This window comes from Notothenia rossii, assembly GCF_949606895.1.
Source record: "Notothenia rossii genome assembly, chromosome: 8".
NCBI lineage: Eukaryota > Metazoa > Chordata > Actinopteri > Perciformes > Nototheniidae > Notothenia > Notothenia rossii.
In genome coordinates, this window is record NC_136906.1 from 81,211,095 (window position 1) to 81,225,949 (window position 14,855).

Below are 14,855 nucleotides of genomic sequence, written 5' to 3' on the forward strand. Positions count from 1 at the left end.
TTTTAACCGCAAGCCGTTATCGTCACGGGAGAAGGACACACACAGCCTGCCCAGGTGGACGCGCGCGAACGCGACAACGAAGGTAGCGTGCGCATTCTAAAAATAGCTCACAGATGGAGCAGCTACCGCGGTTTTGAACTACAGTATTGAGATGTGAGTTGGTTTATTCAGTAAATTAGCTCAGGATATTTGGATGTTCTGTCTAAACCTGTTGATGTGAGGCAAATGCAGGACTTGCTAGCTTAATGCTACCGGCATTTAGCGGCAGTGAACAAATTGCCTCTAAAAATGTATCGTCAGCAATGTATGACAAGCAGACTGCTCGTTTAATGTTAGACTCACACCAATAGCTCAATATGATCATAACACAGAGGCGCGGGAAGGTATTTTGAGTGGGGGTGCTGAGGTGCTGGACTCCAGTGAACACTATTACGGGCACTATAGAGCACGCACAAAGAAACTCCCCACACGCAAACACACAGTAAACCCGCGACTGTTACAATGAAGGCTCGATAATCAGCTCACGGCATATAGGCAGGGGTAAAGTGCTATTTTTTACGAGTGGGGAGCGGACCTCACCTTCTCTAGGGGGGTCCGGGGGGATGCTCCCCCGGGAAGATTTTTTTTAAATATTGAAGTTAAAAGCATCAATCTGGTGCACTTTGAGAGCAACATTAAGAGATCTATGGATACATCTCTCAACACCCAGATGAAACACAACTGTAAGCAGATGTTATTTTTCTTTATGGATATTTTACAAATCACTCCCCTTTCAAACTGTATTCTTGTTTTACTGCCATATAGTATTTCATAATTGTTTTTTCCTTTATTCTCTTATTTTTTTTATAACTATAATGATCATATGAAGGTGTGCCGCGGAAATAATCTTTTGAATAATTTTTGACCAAACCGTTTGAGACCCATTGAGATAACTTAGACTAAAGTTAACTATCTAAACACTCAGAGAGTCCTTTAGCTCACCTGAGCCTCTCAGTCTGAGAGTAGAGCTCTCCTCCAGCTTGTTGTGGAACAAACAGCTCCGTATGTCCGTTAGTGCAGCTAGCTAACCAGATGCTAACAACACGGTCCCTGCTGCTGGCACCGGTCCCTCTCTCTCTCTCCCTCTCTCACACACACTAAATGCGCTATTTCCGCACACACACAGAGCCGCGAGCTTGAATGACACAAGCACACTTTTATTTCCATCCAACTCTCTGATTGGTCTGGTGTCTTGCCTCTGTTGCATTCACTGAACACGGGAAATTACAGTCCTGCCGTCCTTTCTAGTGTCTTGATGAGATTCAGGTAAAGCACGGTTAATGTATTATATTATTGAGGTAGAATTGTCCGGGGCTACAGAAAAAACATTCGGGGCAGGCCAAAATATCATTTTACCAACAATGTGGAATTTATTGGCTACATATTACACAGATTATGCACAGCGGGAGCAGCAATAACCGTCAAATAATAATTCAGACAGGGGAGCTCCGCACCCCCTGCCTGCCGCTAGGGGGTGCTGCAGCGCCCTCAGCATCCCCCTTCCCGCGCCCATGTATAACACGATTGCTTTCATATCAGAGATCAGATGAGATGGAGCGGCCTCCAGTGTAACACTGTACTGTATTACTTTTTAATGTACAAATACTTTGTTACTGTACGATATCAATAACAATAATCCACAGCTCCTCTCTGCTCCAGAGGATAACAAAAATGTGGGCGCGCCGACATTTTTTTTCGAGCAGCACCCTGCCAAGGCAGTAAACCCAGGGGAAACACTGTTTAGCTTAGCGGTGGTGAAGTGAAATCATGTGACCGTCCTGTAGTTCCTTTAGAGCAGTGGTCACCAACCTTTTTAAGCCCAAGATCACCGACCTCGGCCGAGGTGAAAGGCGAGATCTACCTATTGCAGAATTGAGTGAAAAAGACGGCCCAGACAGTGCTTCCAATTTGAGGCCTTTTATATCTGGCTCATCTGAATTACTGTTACAATGAAGGCTCCATAATCAGCTCACGGCATATAGGTAGGGGTAAAGTGTTATTGGGGGGCGGACCTCACCTCCTCAAGGGGGGTCCTCACCTCCTCTAGGGGGGTCCGGGGGGACGCTCCCCCGGGAAGATTTTTTTTTAAATATTGAAGTTAAAAGCATCAATCTGGTGCACTTTGAGAGCAACATGAAGAGATCTATGGATACATCTCTCAACATCCAGATGAAACAGAACTGTAAACAGATTTTCTTTTTCTTTATGGATATTTTACAAATCACATTAAACGGTATTCTTGTTTTACTGCAGTAGGCTATTTCATACCTGTTTTTCATTTATTCTCTTATTGTTTGTATAACTATAATGATCATATGAAGGTGTGCCGCGGAAATAATCTTTTGAATAATTTGTGACAAAACCGTTCTAAACACTCAGAGAGTCCTTTAGCTCACCTGAGCCCCTCAGTCTGACAGGGGAGGACTCTCCTCCAGCTTGTTGTGGAAACAGCTCCTTATGTCCGTTAGTGCAGCTAGCTAACCAGATGCTAACATCACGGTCCCCGCTAGCACAGGTCCCCCTCTCTCCCTCACTCCCTCCCTCTCTCCCTCTCTCTCTCCCTCTCTATCACACTAAATGCGCTATTGCCACACACACACACAGAGCCGAGCTTGAATGACACAAGCACACGTGTATTTCCATGCAACTCTCTGATTGGTCTGGTGTCTTGCCTCTGTTGCATTCACTGAACACGGGAAATCACAGTCCTGCCGTTGTCTCTTGTATCATGATGAGGTTCACGTAAAGCACGGTTAATGTATTATATTATTGAGGTGTCTCAAATATACGTCAATCAAGTGGCACCTGCTAACGGGGTGGTGGATGATAGGTTTACATCTAAAAACGTATTTTTCAAACATTATTATTTTAATTTAATTTTTCTTTCTTTTCTTACTTTTTTTTTAACGGTCCGCGATCTACCCGCACCACACTTGCGATCGACCGGTCGATCGCGATCGACTGTTTGGCGACCACTGCTTTATAGCCCAACATTAGCCTCCTTTAGCTTAGCGGTGGTGACGTGAAGTCATGTGACCATGCTGTAGTTCCTTTATAGCCCAACATTAGCCTCCTTTAGCTTAGTGGTGGTGATGTGAAGTCATGTGACCGTGCTGTAGTTCCTTTATAGCCCAACATTAGCCGCCTTTAGCTTAGCGGTGGTGACGTGAAGTCATGTGACCATGCTGTAGTTCCTTTATAGCCCAACATTAGCCTCCTTTAGCTTAGCGGTGGTGACGTGAAGTCATGTGACCGTGCTGTAGTTCCTTTATAGCCCAACATTAGCCTCCTTTAGCTTAGAGGTGGTGACGTGAAGTCATGTGACCGTGCTGTAGTTCCTTTATAGCCCAACATTAGCCTCCTTTAGCTTAGAGGTGGTGACGTGAAGTCATGTGACCGTGCTGTAGTTCCTTTATAGCCCAACATTAGCCTCCTTTAGCTTAGCGGTGGTGACGTGAAGTCATGTGACCGTGCTCTAGTTCCTTTATAGCCCAACATTAGCCTCCTTTAGCTTAGAGGTGGTGACGTGAAGTCATGTGACCGTGCTGTAGTTCCTTTATAGCCCAACATTAGCCTCCTTTAGCTTAGCGGTGGTGACTTGAAGTCATGTGACCGTGCTGTAGTTCCTTTAGAGCAGGGGTCACCAACCTTTTTGTCACCGAGGGCTACTTCAAGGGTACTGAGTAATACGAAGGGCTACTTGTTTGATACAAACTTCCTGAATAACATAATTGCACGGTTCACCTTTAATGATAATATTATTATTAATAATAATCAGAATACATATTAATTTACTGTATGTGAAGGACTGTCTGATCACATGTTAATGTTAATTATTCCTCACAATAATGATTAACAATGATTTACCATTGCTATAGCAACCCCATTGTTTTGTTATGAAAATGTATCTATATTTATACACATTCTCGCGAGATCTATCAGGGGTCGTTGTAATGCTGCGTTCACACCGGACGCGACTTCGCTCGAGTTTCACCGCTGCTGCCAGCTGTGTTTACTCGCATCATTCAAACAAGACGCGCTGGCTCGGGAGGCGAAAAAACTTTTTAAATGCTTGTTTTCTGAATGGAGATTGGGTCGACCCGGCTAAGCTAACGGTGTATACAGTATGCTCATTCCACACTCATAACAACGGCCTACAGACATAAATAAACCAGCGACTGTATTCTCCATGACACAGACAGTCTGTGGTTTGGACTTGTTTCACTTTTGTCCAGTTTCTGAACAGATATGAAGAGCTGTGATCTCTGTTTGCTAACAGCTGATGTTTTCTGGTTGAACGTCAGTGGCAGGCTGAGATCCTCACCACTGCTGTGTGTGTGTGTGTGTGTGTGTGTGTGTGTGTGTGTGTGTGTGTGTGTGTGTGTGTGTGTGTGTGTGTGTGTGTGTGTGTGTGTGTGTGTGTGTGTGTGTGTGTGTGTGTGTGTGTGTGTGTGTGTGTATTTGCGGTGTGGTGATGAGGCCCATGATCGTAGCTGCTCATGCTAGCTTGTCTCAGCTAAAGTTGGAAAGGAGATTTGGTGCGTGGAGTTCAACTCTGAACCTATCTGGCGTCAGAGTTCAATTTCAAGCACCAAATCTCCATTTCACTTACATATGTACATACAAAATGTGTGCTTTTAAAATGTTATATTCAATATCAGGGTATATGCAGGAATCCTGAAGTTAAATGTAATACCTTTTAAGACCTTTTTTAAGACCCTTTCCATACATTTTAAGACCTCATCGCAACTTTGAGTTCTAACCGGTTACATTGGCAACACACTTTACCTCACATTGACTATATTGATTGTAAGATAGCACAACTAAACAGAGTGCAGACAGACTACTGAAGCCTCCTCTCCACATGAACTTCAACCTCTCTTTGAAGGTCAGGTTTAATACAGTATGCTCCTTTGTTGCTTCTGTGCTCTGTGCTCTTTCATTCCAGTAGAACTCCTCAGAAACCACTAGAAACCAGTATTTGACCAATAAACAAAACAATTGACAAAACTTTGAACAATGAAATATGTTAAACTTTGGTGAGCTTCAGCGGGGTAATGCCATATAGGAGCTCCCTCACAAATACCCAGGGGTTAAATTGGGCTAGGGCTGTCCGGGGCTAAGCCCTGGCACATAGGACGATGCTCTGACGTCATCACCCTCACACATTTGTCATATGTTTACAAAAAAGGATATATATGTTAAGACTTTTCTCGTTCTTAATATAGACTATATTAGGGTCGATATGTGTTGACTTTACTTTAAAATAGCAGATCTCTGTGACCGGATATAGTTTGGCTTAGACCCCGGCCCCGCACGGTAAAACACATACGCAAGCGCAAAAAAGTATTCCGTTCACACGCATTCGATTCATTAACGTGTCCGTTCACACTAGACCGCTGGAAACGATGTAGTACATATGTCAGGCCTGTAAGTGGCGCTGCTGCCGCCCAAAATACACCAAAAGCAGTGAAGAAGACCCCGGAGCATGGTTGCCATGGTTGCCCTTCTGTTTATTCTCCGCGATGGACGGCGTGTTCTCCTGCTGTATATCTCTCAGGTAGTCCACCAGCAGATGAAAAACACCCACCTCTCCGCCTCTTCCAAGGAACGAGGGGACCGTGCGGCAGTTTCCGTAAAAAAAAAATTCCGCCGGTCAACATGTCCGTTAAAGTTTAAATCTTCCGTACAAAATTAGAAAAGTGCCGGTCAGAGGTCTTCTTTGTTATTTATTGAGCTTTAAAACAAATTGATAACGACTCTGCTCTCTGTATAATAATATAATAATATTTAATAAACGGTGACTGCCTCTCCTTTCCTCCCCCTCTTCTGACAGCCCAGCAGCAGCAGGAGACGTGGGGAGAGGGAGGCGGGCTATTTCATCGTTATCAGAAAATGATCATATAGGGCTTAAAAACGGAGCCGTTGGACCCCCAGAGCGTTGCGTATGCCGGTCTACCCACCTTGGGACCCGTTACCGTAGTCGTTTAGTCCCCCCCCCCCCCCCCCACACACAGAGCGGAGCAAGGCAACGAAACTTAAAATAAGAAGCAGCATTTTACGGCGCGCTATGCATGGGGCCGCCTTGAGGGGGTTTCCCGACATGTCGTTTCAGTAAATTAAAGGGTGTCTCATGTTGTCGTTGCTTTGAACCTTCTTAATACCTTGGAAAATGCCGTTTAATACTTTTTAATAGCCTTAATTTTCGCTAAATTGATTTATCAACTTTTAATACTTTTTAAGACCCCGCGGACACCCTGAATATTGTCATTTTAAAAATAAAAATGTATTCAATAATTTTTTTAGACGGAGCTCCATGGTGACTTGTGCTATTTTTAGAACATGCACGCGGGCGATCAATTCCCCCCCCGCGGGCGACTTAGTGCCCGCGGGCACCGCATTGGCTACCCCTGCTTTAGAGCCTAACGTTAGCCACCTTTAGCTTAGCGGTGGTGACGTGAAGTCATGTGACCGTGCTGTAGTTCCTTTATAGCCCAACATTAGCCTCCTCTAGCTTAGCGGTGGTGACGTGAAGTCATGTGACCGTGCTGTTGTTCCTTTAGAGCCTAACGTTAGCTTCTTACTTCAGAAATCATGAAGTGGTGTTGATATGTGGAGAGTATCCTGCTGAACTAAACGTGTAAATATCATAAACGTTTGTTTCACACAGATTATTTTCTGCAATAATACAAAATCACATGGAGAAATCCCACTGTCTTTGGGCGGAGGGAACCAGGGAGATTAGTAAAAAGAAGAAGAAGCAGGTGTGGTGTTTACCTCGAAGGACTGCCAGAGCTGATCAACCAGGCCGTTGATTCGTGAAACGAGGTGACGGAGGAGAAAGGATTTGGACATGCGGCTCTTCCCCAGCGCCATTAAGTAATGCATCATGTTCTCTGAGGTCTGGAGCTGCGGGGAGGAAACAAAAAGATTCAACTAGTGTTAGATTCCTTAAACACATGTCCCTTTATATCAATTAAAACTTGCATTACATCAGAAAAACATACCAAGTCTGCAAAATGTATTCGTTGTGGGTTCAGAGCAAGTTTTGTTCTTCTTTTTTAAATAATATTAAACAAAACAATGTACACAAGTATATGGTTTAATTATTTTTTAAAGTTATTTTAGTCGTATCGTAATTAACAAGTGTCCCGAAAACAGTGGTTAATTGTAATCAAACAAACAGGACTATTTTCAGGGGCGGATTAATCCATATTTGGCGTCTAGTGAGTGTTTCTGGCAGCAGGACAGGATTTTAATTGCGTTGAAATAAACATTAATTATTTCCTATTCATATTTTTTGTTCTTCCGAGGGGATTTGTTGGCATTATGAAACATAAATCATTTCCCCAGAGGCTAACAGCACTCAGTCAGCTGCAGGTTTCTTCGGTATGCATAGCATGCACGCTCACATTCAGCAACAGCTTAATTTGTATTCACTCCGCTTTTCACATTTTACACACATCCTAAGTGTCCTCTGTTGTCGTGCCAGCACGCAGCAGCTGGGGAGAAAATGTTTGACTCAAGGGCATCGTGATCATTGTGAATTTTCTATTTGGTTTTGGAGAATTCATTCTGTTACCGTGCACAACTCTGGAGAGCAGAAACAGTTTGAGGCTCGCAGCCGATCAGAAGTGTGCAGTGTGAGAAAGAAGATGAAATTAGCTTTGTATTGCCTGAGTGACGCGAGGACATCTTGTGAAATTGTCTGCGTGATTATCCTACCAAGACATTCATTCATAACGTTAAACGATTTATGGGATGATTGTTATTCAGTCTAATCCAATCTCCCCAGGCTGATGGCAAGGCCTCACTTCGTGGAGAAATAGATGTTAAGACGTGTCTGAAAAGCTGTCACTTTTATATGAACCATGTTTTTGAGTTCTGTTACATAAAGAGCACGTTGTAGGGAAAACTTAAAACTACAATTTCTTCATTAAAGAGTTCACAACCAGAACATAATGTGGACGAATCTGGAAAAGCACTTTAAAATCAGCTGAATTCTTGAAACACAATCAGCACAACATTGCTTAAAGAGGCCCTATTCTGCTTTTAGCTTTTTAACTTCCCTGTAGTGTGTTCTGTATGTTTTAGTGCAGTGGTTCTCAACTGGTGGGTCGCGACACAAAAGTGGGTCGCGGACCCGTTTCGAGTGGGTTGCGGATGTGTGTATAATTAGTGCAGCAGCTGACACCTATTTTCAATATGGATTAATCTACCATTTATTTCTTTAGTTCAATTTTGATCTACCGTAATTTTCAGACTATAAGCCGCGCCTTTTTTCCCATTTTTCGACGCTGCGGCTTATATAACTGTGCGGCTAATCTATGGATTGTTACAGCTAACGGCCACTAGGGGACCTCCTAAATCTATGGATCTTACAGGTCACAGTCCACCACCTTTAACTCTATGGGCTCTATGGCCGGTCCGCGCCCCCCACCTTTAAGCGGCGGGCTCCAGCAGGAAAAGCTGGAGGCAGGAAAAGAGTGAGACAGGTAGCGTGCAAAAGTAAAAGTGGAACCGAGAGTGGTACGAGAGACAGAACGAGAGCAAGACAGACAGACATTACGAGAGCGAGACAGTTTGTCCCCGTACCACTGGTTGAAAACCACTGCTGTAGATCACTGCCGGTACGTGCGCTGGGAGCGCACCGTTTAAGTTTGAAAGTTGAAAAGTGTGTGTGTCTGAAACGCTATGTGATACAGTACAGTTTACACAGCACATGTTCTGTAGCTACTATTGCACTAAATGCTAACACTTGAATACGTTATGCAAATATGCAACTTGTTTGTTGAAATGTTAATAAATGGGAGCTTCCTCAAACAGCCATCTCTTTCCCGACAATCCCCTCTGTGCACGAACCCTTACATATGGTAATGAAACATTAAAACACCTGCGGCTTATAGTCCAGTGCGGCTTCTATATGTACACATCATTCAATTTAGCTGCTGGGCTTATATTCAGGTGCGCCTTATAGTCCGGAAATTACGGTATATAAATCTCAAAATAGTGAAAATGTTCACGAGACTTCAAAGTGCAAGGTTATATCTTTCGATGGTTTGTTTTAGCCTATGTACTGTATGTGTTAATGCTCTTATATGTGACGTGGGGACTTCCATGAAACTAATATTTTATATCTTCCCAACAGACGAGCTGACAGGAAGCCTGTTCCCGCATCTGCAGCTGGCATTTTCCACTACGAAAGAGAAAAAGGCCCGTTTCATTTGAAGCACAGAATATAGAGGAGCCCACTGTCAGAGAGAGGGATAATTGATGGAATGGAGGAAGAAGCTGCGTGTCTAATGACTGAGGAGGAAGCAGGTCCATCAACACAGACCTGCTAATGAAGGTCCTCAACCACTGTCTGAGAATGCAGAGGAGCAAGGGACCACTGTAGAAGAAACACTTCCATCTCAGCAAAGACACATAATGCAGCTAGAGACCCAGCTAGAGACCCAGCTAGAGACCCAGCTAGAGACCCAGCCAGAGACCCAGCTAAAGACCCAGCTAGAGACCCAGCTCGAGACCCAGCTAGAGACCCAGCCAGAGACCCAGCTAAAGACCCAGCTAGAGACCCAGCTAAAGACCCAGCCAGAGACCCAGCCAGAGACCCAGCCAGAGACCCAGCCAGAGACCCAGCCAGAGACCCAGCCCGAGACCCAGCCGGAGACCCAGCCGGAGACCCAGCCGGAGACCCAGCCGGAGACCCAGCCAGAGACCCAGCCAGAGACCCAGCCAGAGACCCAGCCAGAGACCCAGCCAGAGACCCAGCCAGAGACCCAGCCAGAGACCCAGCCAGAGACCCAGCTAGAGACCCAGACAGAGACCCAGCTAGAGACCCAGCTAGAGACCCAGCCAGAGACCCAGCCAGAGACCCAGCCAGAGACCCAGCTAGAGACCCAGCTCGAGATCCAGCTAGAGACCCAGCTAGAGACCCAGCAAGAGACCCAGCCAGAGACCCAGCTAGAGACCCAGCTAGAGATCCAGCAAGAGACCCAGCCAGAGACCCAGCTAGAGACCCAGCTAGAGATCCAGCTAGAGACCCAGCTAGAGACCCAACTAGAGGAGTCCAAGGCCAAGCAGAGTTACTGCTGTGACAAGTATTCTGCCTCTCAGCTGAGTGAAAGGGTTCTTCGGATGGAGACAGGATTGCCAGATAGAGACACATTCAGTGCTGAGTGTGAGTATGTTGCTCGTTTTGAGGGTTCCATTCCATTACATACCCAGAAGGTGGGTTCCCCAAAGACCAAGCTTTCATGACCCTCATGAAACTGTGTCATAGTTACACACACCTTCATCTGGCTGCACTCTTTCACTGCGGTGAAAGCACTGTCAGAAATGTGATTGTAACATTTATAGAGGTTCTCCACAAAGTACTTTTTAAGGACATAATGAGTTCTGTTCCCAGCCGGGGGGAAATAAAACCAGCTTGCCTTCTTCATGTCGGCACATCCATCACTGCAGAATGATAGTGGATTGTAAGGACATCAAAATGGCTATCCCCAAGCAAATGGATATCCAGAAGGAGACCTGCTCTGCTTACCGTGGCATGCACTCCTTCAAACTACGGCTCGGGGTGGGGTGGCACCAAATGCTGTGATCACATACTGCAGCAAACTATACGGGATCAACACGTGACAAAGAGAGAGAGTTCGGGATTCTGGTGTTCTTCAGCATTTCAAACCTGGAGATCTGATATTGGCTGACAAGGGATTCTTAATCCAGAACATTCTTCCTGAAGGAGTCAACATTCCCCCATTCCTCCGTCATGGCCACACAGCGGAGCAGAGGCTACAGAGCTCATCGCACACAATAGGATTCACGTCGAATGCTCGCTTGAAAGAATGCAGGATCCTAAAGTTCATTCCATCTCACCTGAGGCCCCTCTCAGGTAAACTGGTGCAGGTATGTTGCGCATAGGGATGGGTACCGAGCCCAGCTATTCTGTTTACAGTTCTGTCATCAGATTATTTAATACAATTTGTTAAAACACTGTTGTTTCTTTTGATTTGAAAATATTATGCATTTAATTTAAATAAAAAGCAATGTTAGTTTTGTTCACAATTTGTTTAGTTAGTTTACCTTATTCTTTTTCTCCAAAAGAACCGATAAGAGTACCGTTAAAAGACCGGACCGATAAGCGCCATCGATAAAATTAGTAGTTAGGGATGTCCCGATCACCTTTTTTTGCTCCCGATCCGATTCCGATCATTTGACAATTTGCCGATACCGATTTTTCCTGATCCGATCTTTATGCAATGCATTCAGAGAAAAAAAGCATTCAAGTTTTCCCTTAAGGTTATTTTTTTATTTAAATTGGATATTCTATCCAACATGGATATAGCTTCTTTCTTTCACAGCAGCATTGGATCAGTTCAGTTGTGCAGCATTGGATCAAAACAAAATAAAGCTTATCAGTACTCGTTAGCTTACTGCTACAATTAGACACTGCGCCCACTCTGTTGCCAGATTTGAGAGAAATAAGCAGGTCTCTGAAAACAAGCCCCAAAGAAGCAACACATACATGATGTTCTGTCATTTGAAACCAAAACTAAGGCCTCAGGATGACTTTAAGACTTGAACATGGGCATTTTTGTTTTGTGACATTGAATACAACATTTAAAAAAAATAAAAAATAAAAATCCGATCCCCGATTTTTTTGTCCCGATTCCGATCTTTTGAAAATCCCGTGATCGGCTCCGATCCCCGATCACGTGATCGGATCGGGACATCTCTAGTAGTAGTACCATTAAAACCTTAGCGATACCCATCCCTAGTTGGGCACTAATGAACTTCCAACGTCCGCTCATAAAAGAGGCGGCAGAAAAATTGTGTCTTTTCACATGTAAACACATGTATGTTTCATACACATCTTTTCAACTCTGTAAGCCCCCCCCCCTCTCAATCAACTTCCTCTTGACTGACTTTTCTGTTTGTTTTATTTTACTAAATGTATTTGTTTGCCTGTCCTTTTTTGTCTGCCCTCCCTCATACTGTAGAGCGTCTCTGAGTTGTAGAAAGGCGCTATATAAATAAAATGTATTATTATTAATATACCTGTTTTACATTTTGAGTTCATCATTAAACTCAAACTATGTCTTTGAACTGGGTGCTTTTTATTTAGGTTCTGTTTAATACACATGTTGATTTGACTCAGATGATAATATAAATCTTTAAACCGTCTTCTTTTAAAAGTCAGGCTCATGTTTGTTTCTGTCTTTCTCTATCAAAAACGTTACTCCAGAGAATGGTTTGTGATTCAGAGACAGGCCAATAGCTTTCTGCACGGACTGCCTTTTGTTATTAAGAAATGTTATCTTGTAAATATGTTATTCTCTGTAGTCAGAAATCTAACACTCTAACAATCACAACATTGTAAAGGTGAGTAAATGTAAATTAAAAACCATTCACAATTTCTTAAAAGTACTAAATTTGAAAATGATAGATTTATGATCTTTTTCATCGAACATATGAACGACTCAAACAAGGACCGCAGCAGCTACAAGAAAGACCTTCAAAGGGAACCATAACATCCTGGAGCTGAGCTTTCTCTAAACATCTTTTTATAATTTCAACAGCAGTGCTCTCTGAACTCAGAACGGGTCAATTAATATGCCTTTTGGTTTTTCTGTCTTTTTCAGAAAACAGTGACAAAGGTGATTGTTTGGGCAGTGCCAGCTGTGGAAGCATGTGGGCCTCAAGAGCCAACAGGTCAGGCTCCGAATGATCACTGTCTTTCGTAGTCCAGACCACTAAGTAGCAAGTCTCTCAAAGACGCTTTACAGATAGAGTGAAAAGAAAGGAACAACAAATAAATATATTTTTAAAGTTAAAGTCAAATAATAGAAAAGCAATCACACATGAAAAGCCAGATTGAAGAGGTGAGTTTTTGTGAGTTTTTTTGAAGGTGGTGAGGTCGGTGCAGTCTCTGATGGGTTGTGGGAGTGAGTTCCAGAGGGAGGGGGGCAGCGACGGAGAAGGCTCTGTCCCCCCAGGTCCGGTGATTGGTGCGGGTGGGGATGGATAGGAGGTTGGCTTCTGATGAGCGGAGGCAGCGGGAAGGGGTGTGGTGGTGCAGCAGGTCTGTGAGGTAGGGGGAAGGGGTGTGGTGGTGCAGCAGGTCTGTGAGGTAGGGGGAAGGGGTGTGGTGGTGCAGCAGGTCTGTGAGGTAGGGGGAAGGGGTGTGGTGGTGCAGCAGGTCTGTGAGGTAGGGGGAAGGGGTGTGGTGGTGCAGCAGGTCTGTGAGGTAGGGGGGGGGGGGGGCTGGGTGGTGCAGCAGGTCTGTGAGGTAGGGGGGGGGCCTGGTTGTTGAGGGCTTTGTGAGTAATGAGGAGGACTTTGAAGTGGATTCTTTGACGGACGGGGAGCCAGTGGAGGTTCTGGAGGACGGGAGTGATGTGGTCTCGGGAGCGGGTGTGGGTGAGGAGGCGGGCAGCAGAGTTCTGGATATGTTGGAGTTTATTGAGGAGGTTGGATGGTATGCCATAGAGCAGGGATAGGCAACTTTGATGGTGGTGGGGGCCACATCATTGATGTACTGGCCACCAGGGGGCCGCAGATTCACTTGGAACACACACACACAAAAATTCCATGTGTTGTAACAAATATACTAAGTCTGACATCTTCATTGACATTTTACAATCAAAGGGAACATCCTCTAATGAACTCACTAAACAAATATCAGTTCACAGAAATGTTATTTAATTAAAGTGGCATGTTTGGATTGAACAGGTTATTAAACAGTGGAATAAAACTATTTTTAAACTATTGGAAAGCACGGAAAATGTGTGTGTATTGAGATTAACCATTAAGATGACATACACATGAAGTCATGAACACTACCCCAGACATTAGTTGTCTAACTTGAACCTAAAACACTTGTAGCCAGTCTCTGCATTCCCCTTATTCCACAATAAGGGGAATGTCCACACAGACACCTGCCTGTGTCTTTGTAAAGGCTTAATTACAAGAGGCAACTTAGCGTCACAGCAGGCATAACAACAGCCGGTGTTTCTTGTGTTCGTTTCCCCGGGAAACAAACACAATACATACAAATGCGTCAGATTATTTTGCGGTATTTTAAATCATCTACGCAGCTCGCGACGTAATTAGGAGTCTAGTGGACGGTATCAGTACTAGGGGTTTCACTTTACCATTAGTCGGCGCTGTAGGCCCTAGTCAACTAGTCGTGAAAAAAATGGAGGTAAACGAGGTGCTGCAAAATGCTACAAAACACGTCCGACATTCTTATGTATGGCAGTACTTCAACGAAGATGTAACCAACTCCACAGTGAAGTGTCGGTTGTGTACAGCTGTACTGAAGTACAATACAAATGCATCTGCTATGCGCAACCATCTGAAGATGAGACACCCGCTGCCGACAGCTAGCACTAGCAGTAATGCTAGCACCAGTGAGCAACGGACCGGCGTCAGCACTGAACAGAGGCAAACGAACAGCAAGAAAACACGGGTCAACAGTGATGATGAGCTACGGGATTACTGCCAGCGGACACCGCATATCCCCACAATGGATAATCCACTGGAGTGGTGGGCAGAAAACGTGCACCGCTTCCCCCGCTTTCGAGGAGCTACCTGGCTATTCCAGCCACAAGCACCCCGAGTGAGAGGGTTTTTTCCCTGGCAGGCAACACTGTCACCCGAAAGCGGTCAAGCCTCCTTCCCTCACATGTCGATGCGTTGGTGTTCAAACCAAACCAAAAATATGGAAAGGTGGACGTTATCGTGGAGGACAGCGAATAAAGTGTTGCGCAATGCGCTGTTGCGCACTGGATTTACGTGGCATTTATGTAAACAAG

The 14,855-nt window shown here is 44.6% G+C and overlaps 1 protein-coding gene across 1 annotated transcript in view; it reads right to left on the reverse strand.

Annotated features, from left to right (window-relative positions):
* Positions 1 to 6,950, reverse strand: part of mei4 (meiosis-specific, MEI4 homolog) — a 60,336-nt gene extending 53,386 nt beyond the window's left edge. The window contains exon 1 of the mRNA XM_079646416.1: positions 6,817 to 6,950. Within this exon, the coding sequence (XP_079502542.1) occupies positions 6,817 to 6,930 (114 nt within the window). The 5' untranslated portion in view covers positions 6,931 to 6,950. The remainder of the gene's footprint in view (positions 1 to 6,816) is intronic.
* Between the last annotated feature and the right edge of the window lie 7,905 nt (positions 6,951 to 14,855).